Below are 27,102 nucleotides of genomic sequence, written 5' to 3'. Positions count from 1 at the left end.
TAATAATATGATAAAATAAAATATCAATATTATCTTAGTATTCGTATGTTGCTATTTTGTGCTGTACTGCAAAAATAAACGTATGGCCGACCGCGGTGCTATCCGTGCGTCGGCAACGCGCCCAGTACAAATTGTGTTAGTAAATGGACGAAGCCGCGGCGCCTGCACGCCCGTCTCGTCTGGCTGTCAATCAGATTGTGCCGGGGAGGTGGGCGGCGGAGGCGTCCACCATGCCACGGAATCCGCGGGCTCACTGGCTCCTCCCAAACAGCTCCCTGAAATCTGAAATTGGCATCGTGGGATTGATGCTCCGCTCTGCCGTGCAATCCCTCTTACCGCGCGCGCCCGCCCGCCTGCCATCGACCGAGGCGATCGACCACGGTTGGAATGGCTTTGGGATAAGCACGGGACTCGGCCCTCGCACTGGGCCAGCACCGGCTGATTGAGGGGGGGGGGGTTGGTCTCGTTCCCGCTGGATTTATGTCCATGCTGCCTCCAGCTTTAAGTGTAGGCGGCTGCCAGTGTTGTGCTTATTTATTGGCCCCTGCTGGCAGGAGGAGCCCGTGCACTCTGGGTAGAAGTGGGGCACGCCCCTTTGCTTGACAGTTGTTGTTGGCACAAGGATTTTGAAGTGCAACTTAAATTGCATGGATCTCAATGTGGAATCAACGGTTTGTTTGTACGTACCGTACATAGCCAATCGCGCTATATAAGCGGAGGCGTGGGGGAAGGATGACAAACTAAACACAAAATCAGTTCTAAAGAAATGAGTTTTCAATATAGATTCTAAAGTGCATAGCTCCAGCCGCTGAAGCGTATTGGAAAGTGTGCAATGCAGTGGTTAGCCAATAGTCACAACGAAGGTTTTTTTAATAGATTTAAATGTGGAATTAACCAGATAAGTTTGGTGCAAATAGTTTATACATTCACCAGTGCATTTGTCTCCGTATTGGCAAAGGAAGGTAGTGAGTTGCATTGTAGAAGTCAAAATGGTTAAGTTTTTACATTATAAATTAATCTTTCTATGTGATTTGTAAAAGAGTTGAACTGAATTGGGAGCATTATTCCTAAAAGCCACCGTGGAAATTGAAATAAACCCATCTGACTCTTAATGTAAAGAATTAACACGCATCATTAGTGATCATTAGTATGTATGTTGAACTTTCGCACTGTACGTAGCCAAACATGCTAATCGGATCAAAGCAAATACTTAATGTGTAACCATTATGTAAATTGAGCGAATGCAAATTTTCTTTAGTTTTCTCAAGGGGAATTACTACTACCACTGGTTGTTATGTACACTATATATCTTGAAAGCCTAACTTAAAGGCCTACTGTTGTAATACAACACCATCAATGGCCAGTCAACATTTTGCATTCTACAAAATTCACCACTTGCTTTTAGGAAATGGGACATTTAAAGTTCATTATAGAGAGTTGTGTGTACGTATGTTGAACTTATTTCACACCCGACGTAGCCAATCGCGCTAATCGGAGTTCATGACGAAGAGGAGTGAAAACAAGCTGGAGGTTAGGAACACACAAATTCTCTATCTTCCCTGGCAATCGCACAACGCTCAACAGGGTTAGGACTTGCATTCGTATGGCGCGTCAGTGGTTCAGCAACCCAACGCGCCTTACATCAATCACATCTCATCTCAACCTTTCCAATGCCCTTCTGCAGTCTAGCTCAGGGTCCCCCAATGGCAGCTGTCATTGAGGGGACCCTGTCGACTGCTGTATATTTGGAGTCTGCCAAGGTACTACTGATTGCTGTCCCCGTGCATGGGGGGCCTTGCAATGTATCATCTCTGAATTATGAAGCAGTACACATGGTCCGCCCTTTTTGAATAATGTCACAGGATCGTTTTAATGTCCACAATAATACACCCCCTGGCAGTATTCGCCAGGGTGGCCCACTGTGTTCAAATCGTGAACCTCCGCAACAAGAAGCAAATGCACTTCAGTTCTGCCACAATATTTATGCACGAGAACAAAATTGAATGAATAATATGGACATTAAAAGTAATCTAATATTGGTCGTATTCCCAGTAATTTATAGTTATTAGTAACTGTTTCCTTTTGGTTGAGAGATGGCATTGTGACTCGGATCCATCCTTGCTGTACATATTGCTTTTGATGTGGTCCCCTGCCCACAGCTGCAAGCAATCGCAGAAATACAGCCATCACGGTGTATGTAGCCTTGCTGCGCTGTGTGGCATCGTGCCTCGCAAGGCCTTCATACATGTTTAATCACTGTGCGTTGCCCAAACACAACTTACGGTTCGCCTTATAAGCCGCAAGGAGTCTAAAAAGTGTTTTTTTTCTTGAGTCCCGCATTGAGATGTTTCGCCACCGATGCAGCGAGCGGCTGGTGGCGAGATGTTAACTCCCTCAACTGGTAAGCAGGAGGTCGTGGGATTCATCCCGACCCTGACGCCTGCTGTATATTTGCAGTTTGCATCTTCTCCCTGTGGTCGTGTGCCTTTTACTCTGGTTTTTCCCTCCACAATTAGAATCAACATGCGTTTCGATTATTTAGCTGCTTTAAATTTCCGGGTGAGAAACCACTCCGTTAAGCTATTATTTATGGCTGGGTCGCTTCTCAAAAAAGAGCCATATAGCTCAAGTGGGCCTTACCTGGTGAAATAAAAATAGTAAATAAATAAATTGCCCAAATTTCCACACAGAAAAAAATCCGTAGCAATGCCGTATAAAAGCAGGAATGGCAATCCATGGACGGAAATTCTTGTGAGACGTTTCGGGTGAACTGCTATCGAACTGTCAGCAACCCCCTTTATCAAATCCAAGTCCTCAGACAAATACAGTTCATTCTCTCCACATTTAGAATCAATGTGCATTTAGAGTATTTTGCTACTTTAAATGTCCACGTGAGAAGCCACTCCGTTGAGCTATCATTTGTGGCCGGGTCGCTCCTAAAAAAGAGCTGTTTCGTTCAGTGGGCCCTTACACCTGGTAAAATAAAAATAAATATTTTCTGGGTTGAACCTATTTGGCGAGGAGGCTAAGAACAGTTGGGAGAAGCTTCCTCGGCGAGCCCACGCAGCTGCCTTGCTTTTCCCGCGGGTCCCTGCATCCCACTCGGTTGAGCAGAGCGCCCGAGTGTGCAGTGGGGGTGCCGCTGGCGCCCAGCGTGATGATCAGTCAGTCCTTGAACTCCTCTCCCTACACCTCCGCCCTTCGTTCGGCAATGAGCAAATAACAAACCGCTGTTGATTCCGCACCATTGACGCCTCTGAATGCGATGGGGAGCTGGTAGCCCCTGGGCAGCGTAACGTTACGTCCGTGTGAGAGCACTCGGCGAGCTCGGCCGAGATCCCCCGGCTTCGAATCATGGCGGCTCTATCAGAGAGAGGCTGGGTGTCGTTGGCATCGTGTTGATATTGCCGCGTTTGTGGAAAAGTTTACGGCCAAAGCGACATTCTCTCTTTGAGCCACCACGCGCCCGTCTCAATTAACGTGCCTTGCCTGTGGCTCCTATGTTCTTGGCCGATTTAACTTAACCTTCCCGATCCTAAGTTGTCTATGTTGCAGAAATTGGAGCTTCATCTTATTAGATGAAGGCCAATTTGTTGTACAACTTATAAAGACACTGTCGGTGAAGGATTTTTGTTGTTGTTGCACTCTGAGTTTATACGAATACACAACATATCCTTTGATTATACAAACCGAATAAACGTATGTTCCGTTGATAACGATGGACATTTGCAAGTGTCACAAACCGAGTGACATCAAGAGCTCGGGCAGCCATTGATATCTTTACCGATATCTTTACCGACGTGCGTGGTGACCACGCCTTGCCTTGCAGAGCGTCAAGGGAGGGGGGGAGGTCTCTTCCATCCGATGTTGTATGTCTGTATGTTCAACTTCTTTCTGTATGTATTTTTAACGTCTTTCATGCCGTACGTAGCCAACCGTGCTAATCGGAGGTGCGGTTGAGCAATAGATTCAGGAGAACAGAACCAGCTGTTTGGTATCATCTTCCAAGATCGTTCTTCTCACGTGATGTTTTGCCGCATGCTAACCGAGAACTTTCCCCGAATATTTCTTTCCGTGGCATCATGATTTGGCTATCGCGTGCGGTTGCATTGTTTTAAATTCCCAAGACAATTTATTCCTGATCCTTTGATTTGTAACTATTGCTGCTCGCTTTTATCTTTGATTCTTTAAATTATCTACCTTTGTAACTTCCTGTGTTAAAAAAAAATGCTTCCCGCCATTGCCGACCCGGCGTCAGCTGTGACAAAGAACTTCAAAGCTCAGCGAGTTCTTCCACTTTTAATACGACGTCTGTTTCTTCCTCGAAATATAGCATCATCATCATAATGTATGATTTTTGATAGTGCTTCCCGTGAAGTACAGTATGCCGACATGAGAATGTAGATCGACAATTTAATGATGCAACCCATAATTTTCGTGCTTCACAGTTGCTGGCATTGACCTAGACTCTGCGCAGGATGAGCGCTCCGTTCGGAAGCTGAGAGGCGGTCGTCATCGCACCCGGCCGGGTCAAGGTGTGACCATGTGCCCGAGCGTGCACTTCGAGGCTTCGTACGTGCCCGCCCGTCTCCCGTAGTAAAAAGAAAAAAATCGTGTTAAAAAAATGAAGCTCTTAAGTGTGCCATCAGTTTTGGCGTGTGGGGCTTTAGGGGGACATCTGCTGCGCCAGTCCCTAATCGCCTAATGCGCTTGGAGAGGGCAGGAATAAATCTGGCAAAGCCGGGCGCTCACGCGGCATATGGAGCGCCGCTCACCGTAATCTCCGCTCGACGATGCCCCCCCCCCGCCGCCCCTGCACGACTTGTAAACAATTGGGGTTGCGGTGTGCAGGCCGGGTGGGGACGGGCCACGGGCAGGGCTTGAACCCGGACCCTAATGCATCCCAGTGTTGTGATTGGGTCTCTGTATAAATAAAAAAAATATCGATATACATTCAACTCGACGTGCACGTGCAGCTGTTTTGTCAATCTACTGCTCTGTGACGGTCTTTTCATGCCGTGCGGGACATGGGTGTTATTATTTTACCATCACGCTGATCGGTGAGAGACGCTGGTGCCAGGCAGCAGAGCATTGAGAACGTAGAAGTACAAATAACGGTGGGTTAAATTTCGATTTAAAGCTTTCGTGACTGCAGGGATTCATCTTCTTGGTTCTTTCGGTAAAGTCACGTAGAAGAGAAATAATAAAATAATACAAATAAAACATAATAAAATAATTCTCACGACGTTTCGGCCACAACGCAAGCAGCCGTCCTCAGGTGAAGACCAGGTCTGTCGGTGAAGACCAGGTGTGAGGGGAGACAGCGTCTCCCCTCACACAACGAATAATTCACATTCAATTTCCTAACAGCCTCTGCCCACATCTCCCCCTCCTGTGCCTTAAAATTGCAGAAAGCTTTTTCTGTCTAAATATTTAAATTTATGTATAATTTGAAATTCCAGAAAAATGTAAAAAAATATATTTCAAACGTGCACATACCACCACAAATTCATGCTAAGACTAAACAGGCCACATTTTTTTCAATTTTACATGTATATTTATTCACAAGTAAATATATATGTAAAGGTGCAGCCCTGCAATGTCTTGCTCACGCCACTGCTTGCAGACAGGCCTCCACTCAAGGGCTCTCTAGAGAGCACCGCTGAAGCATATGTTGGCCTCCTCTTCCACGCTGGCCACACGTCTCGAAAGAGGATGGCCGTGGACCACACTTCACCCCCACCGCGGTGTCCCCATTTGTACTGCCGGGTGGACAGAGGCGCGTGGGGCATTTAATAAAATTGTCCGTTGTTTTAAATCGAACCGGCGACCTCTGGATTTGCATCTGTGGTGGACAAGCCACTACATTCCCAGCAGCATCCCTCGCAGACAACTCTTGCACTTTGATGATGAAAATACTTTTTTCTATAAGTATCTAACAATGGATGTAAACATGTTTTCACGAGGTGACCTTAGTAGTGTCCACGCAGAAGGAGGCACCCTCTGTCGACCCTGGGTGCTAATGCGCTTAAACGTAACCTTAAGCTAATGCGGTCGGACGCAGAGGGTGTGCGTGCGTGCGTACCCTGGATGTCTCCCGAGTCCTTCATCGTTACAGGCGGCTATTTTTGAGCAGCTCTGGTAATGTGCGAGTGGCTGCACATCTCTGAATACTAAAAGCTGGATTGAGCACGGTTTTAATTTCCCTGAGTGGCGAACTCGTGCGACCCCCCCCCCCACCCCGTGTTGGTCAGCTACGACATTAGCTTTGATGTTCTTGCCTTCAGAATGACAGCACAGCTTAAACAATTTGCTCTGCATTAGCGTTTATTTTTTATTTTTCGTGTTTAATTGTGTAATAAATTGTTTTGTCAACGGGCGTCTCGGTGATGCTATGGATCTCTTTGCACCTCCACAACCTCTCTATTGCAACTGAGCCACGTTATCTGTTGTGACGTTACTTTTTTCTACGTTTTGTCATAGGTCTTCTTAGAGAGAATTTTCATACGTATATATATTTTTTGCCGGAAATACGTTGAAAATTGTATTTACGTAGGAATAGGAATGTATTTTTTTCGACAAGTTGTGAAAAATTATTAAAAAGCTACAAAATTATACTTATAATTATGTTGTTTTTATTTGTTACGCAGAAGATCCGTGCTCCTTTATGAAAACTAAACTAAAATTCCGCACCGTACATAGCCAACCCTGCTAGACGGAGGTGCATTAGTACGTAGCCAACTGCACTAATCAGAGGTGCATTAGTGCAGTAAAGGTAGGCCCTAACGAATTATGTTCACATTGTTATTACTATTGGATAACGCCGAGCCGTGTGTTAATCTGGTAGCCGGTGGCCAATGGAATTTGCCGGGCCTATTCGGCCCTAAGTTAGGAAAAGGTTCCAGACCCCTCCTTTGTCTTCCATACGGCTCATGTAGATGCAGACTAAGATGAGAATTTGATGGACTTTCGGTTTCACTGCACGGCACACTGGACGTTGTGTGGTGTAATCTTCTGCCAAGGTTACTCGGTGCGCTGTGGAAATCGAAGCGGAGAAGAGTGTAAACGCTCGCCATCACCACGCACGCACACTTCGGGGAAGCCGCGCGCGCGAGGGTCAAGTGGGCCGATCCCCGCCCCCGCCGACTTGCGTTGCCGACTCGCTGCACCCGAGTTGTTGCGTCCGTTAAACACATTCCTGCGGAGGGAGCTGGTAGGAACATTGGGTTGCTCGGTCAATGGCCAGGGTCAACGGCGGCGTGGTGTATTTTGCAAATATGCCCGACTGTGAGGTTGGGCACAAGCCGGCGTGAGTAGGTTAAACGTTGAGTTTTAAAAGAACACCACGGGGTGACCAGCCCCTCCCCACCCAGCCCCACCCCTCCCACCCTTCACCCAGCCCCACCCCCCCCACCCAGCCCCTCCCCTTCCCACCCAGCCCCTCCCCACCCTCCCCTCTCCACCCAGCCACATCCCGCCCATTTTTTGATGCACGACGGACGGACACAATAATCCCCTGTGGGTTGGTATAACCAGGAGGTTCCTACCAGTAAAATCGGATTTATTATTATTTTCATGATTATAGTCTTGTGGAACAAACCCGCTGTGCAGTGATGCCACGTCCAGATTTTTTTTATTGCATTCACACGATTTAATCAGGAAGCGATTTGTTTATTGCTCTTAAGTTGACTTGGCTGTATGTACGTTGAATTTATTTCGCGCACCGTACGTAGCCAACCGTGCTAATCGGAGGTACGGGGGAAGGACAACGAACTAAAACACAAAAAGCAGTTCTTATAGTTCTGGTATAAGCAGGCTGGTATTGCCTGGGCATTGCTTAAGCCTGGGTTAGCGTCGCGACATGTTGTAAATATAACAAGTGACTGTCAGCGATCGTCCTTTTAGCTTTCTTGGGGAAAATTGGAAACAATCGCTGCAATTGGAGGACGTCACCAAGCTGCGAGCATCGGCACCAGCTGGCTTTAATTTACCGCCGTGTGCGTGTGGAGATGGTGCATTCACACAAGTGTGGAGGAACCATGGCATAACAGTTAGCACACTGCGCTATCAAGCAAACAACCCGAGTGTCACACCTGACCATGGCTAACATCGGTGGCGAGTGATATCGGGACATTGGTCGGGGCAAATCCGACCTGAAGTGTGCGGGTGTGTAAACATGCGCACTGGGGAGACAGCAGAGGTCGCAACCGGGTACCCGATACCCGTACCCAGCCGGGTACGGGTACCCGTTTGCGACCCTGGTGCGGCCGGGTACGGGTAGGCCGTGAGTCACTGATGAGTAACCGTTTGTCACTCATTTCCCAACGTCTTGTCTCTTCTCACAATTCAAGTTCCTAGAATCAACCCACCCGCGCCTACAACATGGCTTCATCCCAGAGGTCGCAATCGGGTACCCGTACCCTATCCGATACCCGGCCGGGTACGGGTAGCCGGGTATCGGGTAGGGTACGGGTATCGGGTAGGGTATGGGTACCCGTTTGCGACCCTGGTGCGGCCGGGTACGGGTAAGGAATCAAAACCCGTTTGCGACCTCTGGGAGACAGACAGCTGCACATGATGCTGAACATGTCAACTCTTGGTTCTCCATGCTGGACTTGATAGGTGTTTGCTCACAGCACTTGCCCAAGCATTCTATGTAGGCTATATGGGTGACCTTTGTAAGTACATGCATAATACATATTGAAGATATGTTACTTATTTTAGATATACTGCATATGGGTATGATTCGTTATATATGTGTCGGTTTTAGCAAATGAAATGCGCGAATTATGATATTCAAAAATATATCCAAACTTTTGGCCAGTAGGCCTCAAAATATTGTATGTATGCTTATGTGTTTGGGGAGTGGTGGTGCAGTGGTCTGTGTGTTTCCGCACAATTTCTACAACTGGGGTCCAAGTCTTTCCAGTGCATATCACCAGTGGCAAGCGTTTATTTAAACGAGTGACCATTACGGTAATACCCAGGTCACTCTTGCAAAGGAGACATCCTGTTCTGAGTTTTCACTTTGGTTAATTAAAAAATCAACTCTAGATTGGATATATCACCATGGGGAAGACCACGGTTGGGTGGGTTTGAATATTACTGGGCACACCAACCCACTCATGTGCCATGTTGGCGTTCTCAACAGGTCCTCATGAACAGCACTTGTCACGACAACAATCTATAATGCTGAATTGGGGATCTGTGCGCGGTTGTGGGTGTGCATGCGCAGACACACATACACACGCGCTATGAACCTGGCGGCCTGAGTTTGATTCCCGCTCACGGCCAACACCAGTGACGACTAGCTGAATCGGTCCTGGGCCTCCCCTAGGTCGACTCGGCCTCAACTGAGTACCTGGTGCGATGCATAAACATTGCCAATGGGGGAGACAAAGGCAGCTGGGCGTGGTGTTGACCACCCACCCCCTCGTGTGCCGTGCCGGCCTTCATAGGTGCTCGCTAACAACACTTGGCCCCAACATTTTTTAAGGCTATACGGGGGATCTGACATGTGCATGCGTGTGTTTGTGTGTGTGCGCAGACAAGACGATCAAGTTATGGAAGATAAGCGAGCGGGACAAGCGAGCCGAAGGCTACAACCTGAAGGAGGAGGATGGGAGGCTACGAGACCCCACCACCATCACAGCTCTTCGTGTGAGTGCAGCCTTTAACGTCACTAACCTGCGGCTAGAAGGGGGAGAGACGCGCCGTTGAAAATCAGCGGCTCTCTTTCTCACTGGAGACCCGAGTGATTGTGGCTCCATGGGCATGCCCTTGGCCGTGTGTATTTTTTACGACCTCGTTTACGTGTAATATTCAACTAAAAGGTTGGTGAAAATACGAGATTTGGGTTTGGGCTTACGTATGATAATTAAATAATGTGTTTTAAATGTGTACGTGCGTATGTTGAACTTTTTTCGCACTGTACGTAGCCAACCGTGTTTATCGGAGGTGTGGGATGTCCCCTTAACAGCTCGCGCAAGCGCGTGCCCGTGTCATCAAGGTACACGGTGGCATTGGTTCAGGAGACCACTGTGTGCTGCTGAGACTGGCTTTAGTCAAAGCCCGTGCAGGTTTGTTCCGTGTAAACCTTTGGCCCCGGGTAAACGTCAGGAAGGATGAACGCCGCAGAGCGACGGATGTTATGTCACGCAGCGATTGAAACCGCTCCCCGCGCCCGTTCATTTGCTCGCACGGGCCCAACCACGCGTGCTCGCGCTCCCGTTGGCAGGTGCCTGTGCTGAAGCCCATGGACCTGATGGTGGAGGCGAGTCCACGGCGCATCTTCGCGAACGCGCACACCTACCACATCAACTCCATCTCCGTAAACAGCGACAACGAGACGTACATGTCCGCAGACGACCTCCGCATCAACCTCTGGCACCTCGAGATCACAGATCGCAGCTTCAGTATCCTTCCGTGCAAGCCGCAGCGCCGGCGGTCACAGGAACCGCAGGAAAGTGATGCCAAGCGGGTCGGGGGTGGCTGCTGGTTAACGTGCAGTGGGAGCGGTCCTGCGGTGGTCGGCTCGATTACGCGGTCAACCTGCCGGCCTGTGTTAGATTCCCAACCAGGACTCGCACATGTGGTGAGTGATAATCAGTCCTGGGTGCCCCCCCCTCCCTTCACCAGTGCGGTGATGTATGCTCAAACAACAACCCCCATAACCGACATGGTGTGAAAGTGGATTGTCAAGAGGGGCTGTATATTATTATGTTTGACTTTACTAAAGTGCCCGTGTCATCTACTGCTCAGAGCTGCAATTAATGTAAGCCGCCGCTATTCCTCGTTAATTCATTCGAATCCATTACCGATGCAGCACAGTTTGTGGTTGTGTCATGCGTCTAAATGCAAATTGTCAAGACTCTGTACGATGGCGGAGGTGTACATCGCCTTAGAGGGGTGAAGGTGCTCAATGAGGAATGGAGACTGCAACAACAGGGTGAGGATGGTGTCATGTTTGGTGCAGGTGGTTGTGTTGTGGCGCAGAGTCAATTTAATTTGCTGAATACAGCGGGGAGTTACGAGCTGTGGGGGAGAGTAATTCATGGGGGACAGAGCAGAAACTACAAAGCAATAAAAACTATTGGGAGAAAGCCTAATGGTTAAAAAGAAAATATCTGAGAGTGCAAAGCAAAGAGCAAGAAAAATCTAGACTATACAGAGATACATCGCACTGCACGATATGATAAAATCTAATTAGTTGAATAATTAAAATTTTTAAATTTAAATGCATAAAAAATAGGAATAGAAATCTTGACTTAAAGCTTTCGTGACTGCAGGAATTCATATTCTTTGGGTCTTTCGGTAAAGCCACAAAGATAGAAAAATAAAAAAAAATATCATGACGTTTCGATCGCAACACAAGCAAATCGTCATCAGGTGAAAAAATATAGCAGGAGAGCTGCTGAGGCAGAATGTTATAAAGGTTTGAGATTGGTGTAGCCCAAGGGTCATAAGCGAAGTGGGCGGCGCTAGTGATGAAATTTGCATGTCAATGAAAGATCGGAGAGCTGAGCTACCTCCACGACGACAAAGCTCTGGAGGTGGCCCTTGTATTGTGCGAGATTAGCATGTCAATGTAAGAAAACCGTCACATTAGTGGTTGTGTTAGTGAGACATTTAGCCTGTTAATGTAACTCGAGTCGAAAACAACTAACAAATAAGAATATATTTTCACCCTGTCTGGTAATAGAACAGGAGGTTTTAAGGTGTTCAAACACCAAATAGAAATATTTTGCAAGGAATCAAGCCTGCATTAACCACACGTACTTGTGGTGAACATGCAAACAACGTGCTCTGATAATATATTAATTGTCTTTGGGACTGATTGGCCTACACCAGGGATAGCCTTTTTTTAATTGACTCCGTGCAAAAGGTATCTATTTGGAGTTTGAACACCTTAAGACCTATTTTGTTTCCAGAAAGTGTAAAACCTGTTCTTATTTTTTTACTTTGATACTGCCAAGAAAGGTCCCATAGATTTAAATGCATTATTTAAAATGTAAAAGTAACAACAACAAGCATTTTAGTATTAAACGTTTTGTAATTTGTCTTTTTTAAAATGTTGCCAAGATTTAAAGGAGAACAAAAACATGCAAGTTTTTTTACACAGTACTTTGTACATTTAAGCAAACATTTTTGTTACTTACTGAATAATGTTCCTTTTCACCTCATACTTATAAAATAAAAATAAACATGTCTGATTTTCTTTCCCAAATTAACTAGTGCAATATATACTGTAAATGTCATTATGCATCTAATTAACCAATTAGATTGAAAACTCATAAATTGAAAAACTCATTCCTTTAGTATTGCTTTTTCTATTTCGCTTGTCCTTCCCCCCCCGCAACTCCAGTTATCACGGTTGGCTGCGTACGGTGTGAAAGGACTTCAACATACATACATACTACTTTAGAGACACAAACTGACCTTGGTTTATTTGCAATGTTTTATTGCGTCCCCTCCCTCAGGCTTACAGTCCCCACCTCGTGCTGTGGACACGGTTTCCTCACTCTCCCTGACATCAGAATCAGAATATAAAAGTATACTGGAGGAATCTGATGAGCTATAAAGCTTTTCTTTTTCACAAATTGTCCAGTAGACTTGATGGCACACACGGTATCATCCTTGGAGTGCTGCCGTGAAAACCACGTCACTGAAAATCAAACTCTGTCAGCGGCACAAATGTGGCCTGTTACCCTACATCCGTTTGCACGGGTAGTGACGAAGCAACTTGGCCGGTCCTGTCGGCTTTTTCAGGCAGTGGCTAAATGAGGTCAGTGTTTTTATATTTCTACCGTGGGTGTGTGATTGGGTGAAGCTCACAGGCTACTCTGGCTGTCCCCACGGTACAGTGCACTCTAAAGATGTTTCAGCCAGGCGTGCATTATTTGATGTTTCCTTGAGGCTTGCACCCAAGATTCCCACCGGATGGTGAGGATGGAGGCTTGATTTTAACAACTGCCAAGTTTACAAACGTGAAGTGAAACTAGCATTAAAATAAAAGCATACGTAGTGCTGTATATTATATATATGCTTCAAATGCGGCCACGTATCGTAATCATTTTCAGTCTGAGGGGGCAAAGGTTTGGCATTGTAATACCGTGTACGATCGGTGTGTGATGAGAGATGGGGTCACAAGCCAACAGATGAAACACATGCTTGCGCAAGGCAGACAAGGTCAGGCAGTGGAGTGGGCTGGAGAGTCCGGGGGGGTGTCCGAGGACTGTCAGGAACAGGATGATGATGGGTTGTGCATATGGAGAATATTTGTATGTAGGTTGTACTTATTTCGCACCGTACGTAGTGTAAGCCAAGACCGGTTGTTGTTAATATATTTTACACGTAAGATTGCCGGAGCACCAACTTGCATATTAGCCGTGTATTTCTGTGAACGTGCATTTTTGGGTCGGCAAGACGAAGCACAGTGCTCAAAGAAGCAATGTTGTCAACACCTCCTATGATGCACACAACTTAATTAAATGTCGGCCCATGCACAGTACAAGTGAACATTTCAAACCTAACACTTATCATTTTTACTGCATCTTGTTTACTCGGTGTGATGCGACGTCCGTATATCGTGCGGTGTGGTTTTCCTATAGCAGCACACGTTGTTGTTTCCCTTGTGTTCTGAACACCGTTGTCCTATGCTGCTCGAGCAGTTTGTTTAACGTGAAACCATTTCGCCACGCGTCACCCTCCAGGCCTACCTGTGTACTGTGGCCCAGCCACTTCACGTCACGTGACTCTTACCCAGGATTCCCCAGGTCGTCAGATGTCACAACCCCAACCATTCCAGCGCAAGTTTCTGGGAATGGGCCGAATTTTGAGATATCAAGTAGAAGCAGAGCATCTTTGTTACGCAGGGCCCTGGCGTTTAAATGATTGGCCATATATTCTCGCAGAGGCAACTAGAGGTGATCCCATACAGGCATCATATTTGTGTCATCCACCAACCCCGATTGCAAGTTTATGGATTTAATATGCATTCCACTGTAACTTTTCTCCTTTTGTCGGAGTCTCAGCCCCATCTATTAATCATTGGTCTTCAGTTTTAAGGTAACCTGCAAGTCTCCATCTCGGCAACATGCACCGCTGCACAGCGCGCACCTGTATCGAGGTAGAGTGCTCAGAACCATCTGAGCGCAACAAATGCAGCGAATGTTTCTTTCACGAGGGAACGCAAGCGAACAAACGACGCTGTTGCCGAGCGGACACGTCTTGAGGAGCTTTTTCAACGGGGTGTTTTCCCTCGGCCGAAACGAGCGAGCTGTTGGGTGGGCACGATCGTCCCTCCCTGGACTCCCTCTGCTGTGAGTGGGGGGTGGTGGTGGATGCCTTGGCGTGGTGGCATTATGAAGTGTGGCTGCTAGGACGGAATGGCCATTAATTCCTTCCTGTCTGGCGCGAGCACGTCCGATTATTTGTCGGTAATTGCTCGCGGCGCATTTTCACGCCTCCACTCAAAAAAACCCCAGATATTTTTTTCAGATCTCGGCGTCTGTCAGGCAGTTTCACACGTTCTCGTTTTGGTGGTTGATTTGTAGATTGCCGATTGTATTCTTTGTTTTATGCAATGGCTGCTCTTGTTACTGGCAAGATGTGCCGATGGACTCACAATGGCTCATGTCAACGGTGTTGTAATGTAACGTTTATTTTTGAGGTCGCGTGTGTTTGTATTCACGGAGAGTGGCAAGATTATATTCTAGCACAGTGAGCTGTTGTTCCGATGTCTGACCTAGCTACTTCTGGCCACGCACATCAGTAGGAGTTGATTTCTTCAACTGACAAAAAAAAACCTTTGTTAAGATGTCATTGTGGAGCATGCCGCATTAACACCTCCTCAGTACTTAGGAGACACAGATGAAATATCATCATGCGTGGTCCACCACATTTGCCATTTACCCAACTAGCCCTCGCAGGTGATTGGTAATAGCATCACTTAACACGGTGCATAAGGCTGCTCAGTGCTACTACTATTTAATCAAGGCTAAAAGTGTCCCGGCGTTCCTGTTTCATCACGGTTCAGTCCTTGAGCTTTGCACAGTACGTGTCTCTCTGAAGCGACTGGGTGTGCGTTGCCATAGTCCCGGCCCGCTGGATAGAATCACCATGGTAACGAATGTGATAATAGCCATACAATGCGGTGCTTGGGACTTATCAAATCTCCACGTGTACGAGTCATTTACAAATAGCCCCCCCTCCCCCGCTTCGAGCCGGGCTCGGTCTTGATGGCTGCATTGAGCCGCTGCCGAATATTGGACGTGCTCGCGGTAGGCGATGCTTAATGCTCGGCGCAACCGCTGCTGGTGACCTTCCGCAAAGCAGCATTCATTTCATTGACTCTGCGAGGCGTGATAGGTTACGTCGCTCTCCGGCCACGATTTCGAAGCACAATCTCCTGACCGTACAAGTCGCCGCCCGATGTGCACACCACCACCGGCCAGATCGCATACGCTGCATGCGGTGCATTATCTTTGCTTATTCACGGTATGTATTTATTTGTGCGGCCAAATTATGGGAATAGCCCATTTTCTTGGCTCTTTTGGTAAAGTCACGTAGATAGAAAATAAAAATAATAATACAATTTAACATAAAAATAATAAAAGCAAATAACCCACGACGTTTCGATCGCAACACAAGCAGTCTTCATCAACAAACTCACGGCGTTTCAGGCGCCTGATGAAGACCGCTTGTGTTGCGATCGAAACGTCGTGGGTTTTTTGCTTTTATTATTTAAAAACAATTTTTAGCTAAGTGACTTTACCGAAAGAACCAAGAATATGAATTCCTGCAGTCACGAAAATTTAATAGCCCCTTTGTATATAATATTTATCGATGGCCATTATTGGCACAAACTTTGCACGGTTGTTAATTTATTTAGCAAAGGTTTGTTTTCTTCCCGCTACTAGCCATGAAGGATATCAGGTGCTGCTTCGCTAATGGAGATGTGTTGTCGTTCTTTTCCTTGACCTTGTGTAGTAGCAGCCCAGTACACGCGTTGCCCTTTATTTGGTGAGGTCAGGAAGCCACGTAAATGGGGGCCGCTCTTACAGCGCAAGCCACTTCATTAAGCGTCACGCTCGGTTAAGTCTCCCATTCCCTGCGCAGATGTCCCCGCCTGCCATCACCCAGTGCCTGCAGTCTTTCGGGGCAGTTGTCACCCTTCTGAAGATAATACTTTCATTTTATATCACGTCATCATTCATGCCAACAGCATCTCACGACGATGTACATTAATCGTATAGAAGGACCAAATCCCATGTACGCAGTTGGCTCCGTACGACACGAAAGAAGTCCAACAAGCACACCGAGAAAATGAAAATCCTAATACCCAAGCAAAATGAACAGTGAATAAGCAAATTAAGAAATGGCACACAAAAAGCACAAACAACAAAGAATATGAAGAAGTATTTTTGCATGTAAAGTTGCTTGGCTTTTTTTCTTTTCTTCTGCCGTTACAAATACACTTAACGAGATAGGATTAAAGCAATCACATTTTTTCATTATAGTTAGAAAAATTAAAGTCAAGCATGTTTTGATTGGTGCTGTTTAGAGGGGCTATACTGGAGTTGGAGAAAAGGAGCTGAATTTTAGAATGAAAGGCTTGACGGCCACAGTTGGGACTGATATTTTTACATAACTGCTCAATTTTGCGTGTAAATCTTGCTGACCAGTCCCTCGTAAGCAGCGGTTTCCCAACTTCCTGGACCTTTGCACCACTGTCAACTCTCAAAACATCTCGCGAACCACCGTGCAGTAAAAAGTCGCGTCATGAACAGTTCCGCGGTCCACCTCCCACTGCCTTCCGGGGGATCTAGCGGTCCGCGTGCCACAGGTGGAGAAGTGCTGCTCTGAATCTCGCTACCGTGGTTACCGTGGGGCCCTGCGGTGGCGAGTTGTTAACTCCCTCGCCTGGTATGCAGGGGTTTGTGGGTTTCCATCCCCGACCCTTGGCGCCGTTGCGTTTCGAGTATTTGGCTGCCGCTATAGATTTCCACGTGATGATGAACCACTTTGTTGTTGGGCTATCAATCGTGGGCAGGTCGCTTCTGAAAAAGAGCTATGTAGCTCTGTGGGGCTTACCTAGTAGTTTCGTTTTAAATAATACCCATAACCTCCTACTTCTCAGGAATCCTCAAACCACTGTGCATATCCTTCCTCCTCCCCCCTTACGAACCCTATCCCAGCTGCTCACAGTCGAGAACGATGCCAACGGCGCCATTCTCATTATACCTTTAGAAATTGGCTGGGAAATTTAAATGCCTATAACCCTGCCATTACCAAAATCTCCCCCCCCACCCCCTTTCCCGTCGTCAACAATCTGCAGGGCAGCTGCCTTTGGCCGTGGTGCGACGTTCTCTCGCCCACAATCACAGAGCGCTCGTTCACACCCAGCACGGGGCCTTGGCGAGGTGTTGCCATCATCGACGACAGACCGTGTGATCGGCCAATTACAAAAGCTGACAGATAAATGAACAGACGTTGCATGTATAAACACAATATATAATTATAATAATTATCATTTACCGCCCTTGGCAAATATCCTGCTGGATGAAGGCCTCACCACATGGTATCGATCATGGGGTTTTGGTATGTATGTTGAACTTGTTTCACAGCGTTGGGAGCCAACCGTGCTAATTCGGAGGTGCGGGTTGTTGGAGGAGGGCGCCCACTACCGCGTCAGGATACCTCGCCACGGTTGTCGGCCTTGACTTGAAATCAAACTCGGATCTCCAGATGCATGGCGCAGGGCGGCATGCTAACCACTGCAAACTGCTGTCCACAAACAGTAACAGTATATATGCTGTAGATGAACAGATTTGCCATTCCTCTGCGGTGTAAGTTGATGAGGGATTTCTCACCCGAGGGTCACTGGCCTGGATTACTAGGAGCTGCTCATTGGTTGGGTCACGGACACCAGTCTCCCTGGGGCTACAGCGCGACCCCCATCTGTGGGGTTAAGCTGGCCCTTTTTTTGGCAGCAGTTCTGCACAATATCACGCGTAGCAATGACAAGTTGTTTTGACAGTGATTTCTAGTGATGAGATTCAGTTAAGTGCAGCGAAATGTTTCTGGCAGGTGGTAGCAGATGAATGTATCGTCCTAACTCTCTATTAAAAGTCAGTATGAAAACTAGAAGCACTATAAAGTAATTACTTTTAAACTATTTAATTCCATGATTACGATGACTTCTCGATTGAGGTTCAATCATGACACATTTCTTAGGTATTAACTCGAATTAATCTCGAGTGGGGGGGAAATTCAGACTTGGAACCCAAGGTCTCGGCAATGCTCGCCCAGTACTCTGACGTGGCCATCGGCTTTCTAATATTCCACGGTGATATTGGATGTTTGTCTCTTCGTATAATTAGATAAGCCAGTAAGTTAAAGGCCCGCGCACACAGACGAGCGGCAACGTTAACAAAGCTGGCCAGGTCAACAATTCGCTCCCATTCCTGGGACGCCCTCCAGCCAGGGGAGAAGGGTATCCAAAGCAGATGGCGTCCAGCAGAGGTTTTTGTTGACCATGCGGGCGGACGCCTGCTGAGAGCCCACGGACGTTGGTCGGGATCGTAACTGACCTCAAACATTGGCACGCTGACACCAGGCGAGGACAAGACGAGGCGCATTGCCTGCCGGGTCGGCCAGGGCCACCACCGACGTCGGCTGTCTTGGCAGCGCTACGCGGTGCCCCCACACCTTGCCCATGACCTTGGTCGTGCGCTCGTGCCGTCTGACGCGCTACTAAACTGAACGTGCATTATTGTCGCACCCTGTGCGATATGAATCGTCGTCGTCATGATCATCATCCGTTTCTGCAGACGGCTCGCTTTGGCAGTCCCAGGCAGCTGCAGGATTTGCTCTATCGAGCCGTGCAATCTGAGTGTGCGAGCATTCTGCAATCGCTGGGATGACACGGCCTGCTCCTCCAGCTGTAGCGCGGTACAGTGCGATAGCAGGCAGGAGAGTGGCCTTGCTCTCTGTGTATAATTCATGTCGCGGTAGAACGACGTGGAAACCACCGGCGCCCTTAGAGACGCTGCCACGCGCTTTTTGCGTTTCCAGTTTTTTTGGTCCCATTGTACCTCGGATTTATCGAGGTTGATAAAGAATTATTGCGAGCTTTGTGTATTAGTTTTCTGTTCTTGGGATTGTGCGTTCGCAGTTCTGTGATAATTCAAACACAGACACGTTGGTGTTGACGTCATTGTTGTGGTTGTATAAGCTGTCTCGGGAGGGTTTTTTTTATTATTTTCAATGTCTATTCTTTAAACTGTGGGAGGACCCCGTTGAGGCAACATATCACTTTCGCAAAGGAGAACTGGGTTAGAATACGCAGAGAAATATTTGGTTGGGTAGACATTTTCACTGAGAGTCGCCGATACCACAACGCGTATTGGCTCTTGCCTGTCGCCATGGAGACGCAGACCGCGAGACGGTGAGCGCCGACCGTGCAATCATTGCCTTGTCGGTGATAAAATACATGAGAGTATTTGTATTTTAACAGCAATCAGATTGACAGGTGCAGCTATAACCGAGCGGCTGAATTGTGCGCTCAATTGGCCGCCAGTTCCTGCGCCTCCCGTGCTAATGAATCCTGACAGGGAGCACATCACCGTGCGGCCACGGAGCAAATGCCAAAACGCAAACCGCACACAGGCGTGTGCGTGCGCAGTGGCGTAGAGGTTGGCGCGCTGCACTTCGAACCCAACGACCCGAGTTCACTTCCCGCTCACGGCCAACACCACAGTGACGATGATCTGAACTGGTCCTGGGCTTCCCCTAGGTCGACTCGGCCTCAACATGGGTACCTGGTGCGGTGTGTAAACATCGCCACTGGGGAAACAAAGGCGGCCGGGCGTGGTGCTGGCCAGCCACCTCGTGTGCCGTGTAGGCCTTCATAGGTGCTACTCGCTAACAGCGCTTGCCCCAACGGTCCGTTGAGGCTACACAGTGGGATATTTGTCTTTGCGGGGGATCGTGGAAGGGTGTATTACACCCGCCGGTGTTTCGTGCTGTTCTTGACACCCCAATCGGGCTGATGGCCGGACAGTTCCAGCACAGCGGAGTGCGTCTGCAGAGACGACGTTGGATTCCAGTCGCCGTGCCATCTGTGGTGTCTGATCAGATGTTGTCACTGATTCAAACAAAATCATGCCGCCTCTTCTTCGTGGTTTGGGTACCTGCAAAGTGAAAATTACAGCCATTTGAGTCCAGAACAAATACATTGCCTAAAAAGAATAGTAGGTTTTTTTTTACCAAAAATTTACCCACACCGTCGTTGCAGCCGTCAATTAAATATATCAATTATAAGTTCCAAATATAGTTGGGGAAAAATATAATCATAAAATATAATATTTGGCTTGCATGAAATCACGGCCACTTCACATGTGTTACCAGCAGCATCTGCACCTCCGATTAGCACGGTTGGCTACGTACGGTGCGAAAGAAGTTCAACGTACATACATCGCTCAACACGCTGGCTGATTCCGCTTCATCTCCATCTCTATAAGCCCAGCAGTTTCATACTGCGCAGCATTGTTCACTGTTCAATTGATTATCAATCACGAATAACCTTTCGTCAGTTACATAGGCACTATCTGCTAGTTTAGTTGTTCACAGTCGTGCAGCAGATGAATAATGAGTGATACAGAAGCAATTAAACCAAATGCTCCCGTACCTGCACGTCGCAGGTTATCCATTGGCGCATGTGTTCACTCGCGCTCTTTCATCTTAATAATGTGTGTGTGTGCGCGCATGTGCATTATTTCCCAAGGGGCAGTTGAATGAGAGAGACTTGAAAATGTATTTTACGTGAGCAATAGGATGCAAAGACAAAGTTTTCCCGTATAGCCTGTAACAGGCTGTAGGGGCAAGTGCTGTTCGCGAGTACCTATGAAGGCTGGCACGGTACACTAGGGGATAGGTTGCCAGCACCACGCCCGGCCGCCTTTGTTTCTCCAGTAGCGATGTTTACACACCGCACCAGGTACTTATTTGAGGCTGAGTCGACCTAGGGGAGCCCCATCACCGGTTAAGATAATCGTCACTGGTGTTGGCCGTGAGCAGGAATCGAACTCGCTTTACCGGGTTCGTAGCGCAGTGTTACCGCTACGCTACCGCTCCTCACAATAGGATGCACATGCACACACGTGCAGCAGATAGGGGAACGATCACAGAATCTCGACTCTGGTGCTGGAGAAGACTATGCGAGAAACCAGCAAAGCTGTACGAAAAGGGTTTGGTGAAAAAGCCAGTCCACACTGACATAGGAAGATGGAAACCCAAGTATTTTTTGTGACGTGCATGTAACCAGGACGACAGTGAAGCAACGTTCCAACAAAGCCCAAAATGGCAGAGTGGAGTAGCTTAATCATCGAGGTCGCGAACTCTCAGCAATGAGCAGAACGGTAAGAGAGGGCACCCAGATGGATCTTGTCGCCCCGCCAAATGACTCCATCTCTATCGGCAGCCCCTCAGGCAGTGTTGTGAATTCTACATTTATACGGCAGATATCAGTCCCTGCTGAACGTCACCAACATTGACGACTTCTGCGCAGGTGTTCGCGGTTGTGCTGCATGGCTCTCCGATGTGTTTGCAGTTGTACCAAATAACACGAGCGGTGCATGGTGCACAACCCAACAACGGGGAAACACGTGGACCTCCACCTTCACCTGGCGGGGCAGCCTTGGCCCAGCCGGTTCTCCTTACACAGGGGTGTCCACGGTGGGGAGATGTTAACGACCTCGCTTGGTGTGCAATAGGTCGTGGGTTCGATCCCGACCCTGATGCCTGTACATTTGGAGTTTGGGTGTTCTCTCTCCGTGTGGTCGTGTGGATTTTTCTCTGGCCCCTTCGGGTTTTCCCTCCACGTTTAGAATCGGCATCACGCGTTTAGAGTGTTTTTGCTGCTGCTATAAATTTCCACGCGATAAGCCACATCGTTGAGTTGTCATTTGAGCCAGGTCACTTCTGAAAAAGAGCTACGTAGTTCAGTGGGCCTTACCTGGCAAAATAAAAAATAGTTTAGTTTTGGGCGAGGGCGATGTTGGCGATGGGGCAGTGTGATTTTGACCCTCGCCTCGGTGTTTAAAACTTAAGGTGGTAACACCATCAAGGATTATGGGGTAACGCGCAAACTACCCAGAGGCGACCAGCAGCCGCTGTTCTGTTCGGCGTTTCGTTGTTTCAGCGGTTGCTTGCACCTTAACTGCCACCTCCACCAACCCAACCCCCACCCACCCCTCCTCCTCCTCCACCCGCCGCCGACTAAGACATTGTCGACATCAAGCCGGCGAACATGGAGGAGCTGACGGAGGTGATCACGGCGGCCGAGTTCCACCCGCTGCAGTGCAACATGTTCGTCTATAGCAGCAGCAAGGGCACCGTGCGGCTGTGCGACATGCGTGCCTCGGCCCTCTGCGACCGCCACTCGAAACGTGAGCCCCCCCCCCCCTTTTTGCTTCACGCATCCTCACTACGCACATGCGCGCGAACGCTGACTTCCAGCGCCTATGTAGGCCGGCACGAAACACGAGGTGGTGGGTGGTCAGCACCACGGCCGGTCACCTTTGTTTCCCCAGTTGCGATGTTTACACACCGCACCAGGTGCTCATTTGAGGTTGAGTTGACCTAGGGGAGACCCAGAACCGGTTCAAATAATCGTCACTGGTCTTGGCCGTGGGCGGGAATCGAACTCGGGTCCCCCGGGTTCATTGCGCAGCGTAGCGCTAACCCGCTACACAACCACACCCCACACACAGACACACACAAAGACAAAAACACACACAGACACACACACTGACGCGCACGAGGCCCCCCGTTGTCTTCAATCACTTCAACAAAAAGATGGAGTGGGGGTGGGGAACTGGGCGACCGTCTTAATCTGAACAGTAGTTTTCATCACGATGAGAGAAACATACGCGTGGCTGTGTGTGTCTGCGGGGTAGAAAGCAGGGTGACGCAAAACCCCTTTTTCTCCGAGTGCTTCATTGCCAACAGCCGTAATTGGCCCGCAAATGGCTTGCGATGGTTGTTGTAGCGGTGATGGCTCTCAGTGGGGAAAAAAAAAACCCTCTTCCCCGAAGCAAGTGCCTCCAGGCCACACTTCTCACCGGCTGCCCCTAAATGATATCACCCAGAAAATGCCAAAGATAATAAAGTGATAGTCGGGTTTGGATGTCCGGAGGATGGTTACACCGGCCTTTATTCATTACTTCGTTTTGTATTTCAACAGCTTTTTTCTTCCATTACCAATTTAGGCTTGTGTGTGAAAATGCCGGATTGACCCTTGTTGGAAATGGTAGCTTCTCACTGGGCAAGATCGCCGCTTGTTGGCAAGAGGAGGAGATTGATTTGTGGGCGTTCGCAGCGTTTAAGAAAATTAAAGAAAGTGGTCTCCACTGGCATTCATCTTGGCTTTCCTGCTGTTGAAGACGGAGGGCTACCAAATGGACGAATACAATTATTGCGCCGAACATCTGGTTCCTGAATACATTGATAATTATAATATTGTCAAACATTGACATGCTAGTCCACTGGAGCATATACGAACCAGTAGTCTGTAATAGCCACTGGCTTTAATCTTCGAAACAATTTGGTCATTTAAAAATCCCGATCACAAAAGTGACACAACTAATCATTCTGTTCACCACTGCAATATTATTGCGTGTGTGTGTGTGTACTTCCCTGCTACGATAATTTATCAGATCGTTATATAAAGCAGCCCTGTCCTTCCATATACACTGAATGTTTTCTAGACGTCATAATGAAAACAGATAGGAATTGACACAACCTGAAAAGCGGCGCTGCGCATCTTAGCTGTAGCACTTTTGGCTTGTGTAGCATTTCACATTTGTGTCAGGTCTTTCATGTGCTTCCCTCCCCCCCCCCCCCCACGTGTGATGAGTATTTGTGTTGACGGAAGGTAATGTATTCAATAATGCAGGGGATACTGGACATGTTAGGGCATTGGAGTGACATTCCGTGGTCGGCAAGTGTGGGGAAGGCCTAAAGCCAGTCGGGGGAAGACTTCTAAGAGCATATCTTGGAAGTCGGCTGCCAACTCTGCACCAGCTGAGGGATTTGGCACAAGGAAGGCGTCGCAAGGACGTGTGACTGCAGTGACATAGGCTGTGGTTAGATTTATCTCGAGAGTTGGCTTTGCATTTTTCAGCAAGCGGTGACATTCACATGTGGAATTGTAGGCGATTACCCTTAAAGGCACTCGGCTAGCACTTATAATCGCGTACAATTAAGCCGCTGGTCCTGAGGAAACCCGATGAAAATCAGACACAGGACTCCGCTGTTCATTAATGTGACAATTAGCCAACATTTTACGGCGAAATGGCTCGGAGGATGGGTTAAAACATTTCCTTGCTGTGACCAACCCTTTGCGATGTTTAAATAATTCAATGTTAAATTAAATAATGCAAGAATGTGTTATTGTGGAGGGGTGTGAGAGATTAGGTGTGCTGTTTGTAGTGTCTCTTGCAAGGAAATTGGTCACAACGATTTGATGGGGCTGCTTAACGACAAGACTTTATACGCTCCAGGGCTGACACCCAATGGCAGCTAACAACATCTTCCTTTACCTCCAGGGAAATTATATGTCGATTCTCCAATAGCTTTAAGATAAAAATTTATTTTAAAAACTAAATATTTAACAAAGATGGAAACCAGTTAGCAAATGTGGAATCAATTATAATTATAATTACGAAACCAATGCTAATTGAAATAGCCATTATATTGTTATTGCATTACATTGTGAATAACATAATTATAATTGCATATGATGCCCGGTATCTGCCATGCCCTGTAGGGTTCAATTTAATCACCAAAAACTGGGATAATTCTAAGACTTGGGTTGAAAATGTCCCAAGGCAGCCTGTGCGGCTGCATTCTTTTGTCATTCTTGTTACTTTCATCATTAACGGTGGTTGACCGATGAATGTACTGGCCCTCGTTTTGGCAATGTGGAATTTCCACCGTTAGCCCATGGCGTGCAGGTGTTGAGGAATGACCATCCCTTTGCGAGCGAGAAAACTGAACCAATTTGCCCAGACGTCTGCCGCCGTTTCCGTCGCGTCTGCCCCCTTTGCCATACTAATTCAGTTCTTTGCTATTTCAAGACACGCACCAGATGTGGTCAAAGTACAACGCGTGCTCTCCTCTGTGCGCGCTTCATTTCGGTATCGATTAAAGCAAAAAACAAAAAATGCAATTTCGTCGCGCTCAACGAGTGAGAAGCTCGCAGTCGATGATGCACGGCGGTTAAGGGGTGCTCGTACCAAGACGGCTCTTGCGCTTCCCTATGCCGCCTGCATCGCCAGTACCGAGCCAGCGACGTTGAGATTGCCGGGGTTTAATCCACAGCCTGTCAAAGGTACAGAGTTGATGACGGTCTGCACAGATAAACCTCCAGCTTAACACGTAGTGTAGGGCTTTCGTGACCAATATTATCCATAATAGAGGTTTTTTTTGGCTAGAGCGCATCAATATAAATGTGTCGTTAAACCCGTCACCACCTAACACAGCCAATTAATAATGTTTGTCACGTAAACAACACGTGCCAATTAGTTAAGCACACCGGTGCGTTTGAGAGTAAACCCACAACATTTACTATTTGAGTACTCTGACGTTTCGCCAGTAATTACAAGCAGCCTCATCAGATGCCAGCCAGAGTTGTGGAGAAATTGTGTTTTGGTCCTAAATAGAGGGATAAATGCGATGTCGTCACTTGTGGGCTAATCATGTGCGAAGGGGACGGGGTTAATATATTCATATAAAAATCCTCTTATGGAAAACCTCCAGCTTTAAGTTAATTTCACTGCAGAGAAGATGATTGGCGCGTGACGAACCAGGTTTTACAGGGCACGAAGCCCGCGCCGTCGAAGTTGTTGGGTTAGAGACTTCTGCTGAGGTGGCGATTTCGGTGTCACCTTACAAAGTCGCATGCGCTCGCTCACCCCTATACCAACCCCCTCTGCCAAGTGATTGCATTACAGATGTGCACCACCACCACCACCAGGTCTTCCCACTGCGAGAAGCCGTTGCGTTTGCTCGCCGATCCCCTGTACGTTCGCTGCCAGCTCCCTGTGCAGGGACAATGAACGAGAGGCATCGCTTCTCATCCGTCATAGCCACCTTTGCTGCAGCAGTGCTTCGTTTGGTTTTTGATAATTGTGTAATGGGGAGTTTCTCAACTTCATCGTTTGTCTCGGCGTGGTTTGTTTTGCATGTCTCTTATTTATTTTGACTTTAACTTCCGAGCCCATTTTTTTTCTTTGCGCTCCACGTTATCACGCGGTGTTCATTGGATTTTCACTTTCATGAGCTGTTTAAAAATCAGAATCAGAAGTTTATTTCCCTGCGTGAAGCCCATTGAACTGAGAAGCTCCTTGTTCAAGTGCGGTGTTGTTATTTTGACCCCCTCGTTCCGAACGATTCAGGCGAGAGGCGGCAACACGGATTTATCTCGCGTCCACGACGGGACGATTTGGTTTTGTACTCTTAAACGGCCACGTGGCTTTGATGAATTTTAACAGCGGATTAACTGTGCCGGACACTGCATGTGTTTGAACCCTGGAAGCCCTCATGCCACTGCCGCAAAGTGATATGCAACAGTTTTGCCTTCGCGACCAACGTAGTGAAAAATAGATTGACATATGGTGGAAGAAGAAGAGTTTGGATAAGTGAGGCACGGAATAGCGTCGATATTTGTTACAAGCTGGAGGGGTGCGGACGGGGTTGGATGGACGGATGGCTACGTCTCTGCCACTTTCAATGCCGCACTGCATGTCTCTACGGTGAAGGCACGAACAAATGTGTGTGTGTGTGTTTGTGTGAAAGTGGGGAGAGGTGTTTAGTGATTTGCAAACTTTGATCCAGCGAGTCCTGGAACTTCATTACAGTCCTATCCGTGTGCAGTGGCAGTGTAATGACAATAATAATAATAACAATAACGTTGTTTTGGGGTTTGATCACATAAATGTAAATGTCATTAAACCCGCCACCACACGACACAGCCAATTAGTAATGGTTGTCACGTGAACAAAACTTGCCAGTTAGTTACTAGTTTAGCACACCGGT

At 47.7% G+C, this 27,102-nt stretch overlaps 1 protein-coding gene across 5 annotated transcripts in view; it reads left to right on the top strand.

Moving 5' to 3' along the window:
• Nucleotides 1–27,102, top strand: part of LOC144931572 (serine/threonine-protein phosphatase 2A 55 kDa regulatory subunit B beta isoform) — a 210,270-nt gene that overhangs the window by 170,500 nt on the left and 12,668 nt on the right. For all 5 annotated transcript variants that reach the window (XM_078855573.1, XM_078855571.1, XM_078855570.1 and 2 more), the window contains 3 exons: nt 9,548–9,660; nt 10,238–10,415; nt 22,287–22,451. In XM_078855573.1, coding sequence (XP_078711699.1) covers nt 9,548–9,660; nt 10,238–10,415; nt 22,287–22,451 — 456 coding nt within the window. The remainder of the gene's footprint in view (nt 1–9,547; nt 9,661–10,237; nt 10,416–22,286; nt 22,452–27,102) is intronic.

This window comes from Lampetra fluviatilis, chromosome 4, assembly GCF_964198595.1.
Source record: "Lampetra fluviatilis chromosome 4, kcLamFluv1.1, whole genome shotgun sequence".
NCBI classification, from domain to species: domain Eukaryota; kingdom Metazoa; phylum Chordata; class Hyperoartia; order Petromyzontiformes; family Petromyzontidae; genus Lampetra; species Lampetra fluviatilis.
Note: the sequence above shows the minus strand (reverse complement) of the source record. Positions and strands in the feature narration are given on the sequence as shown.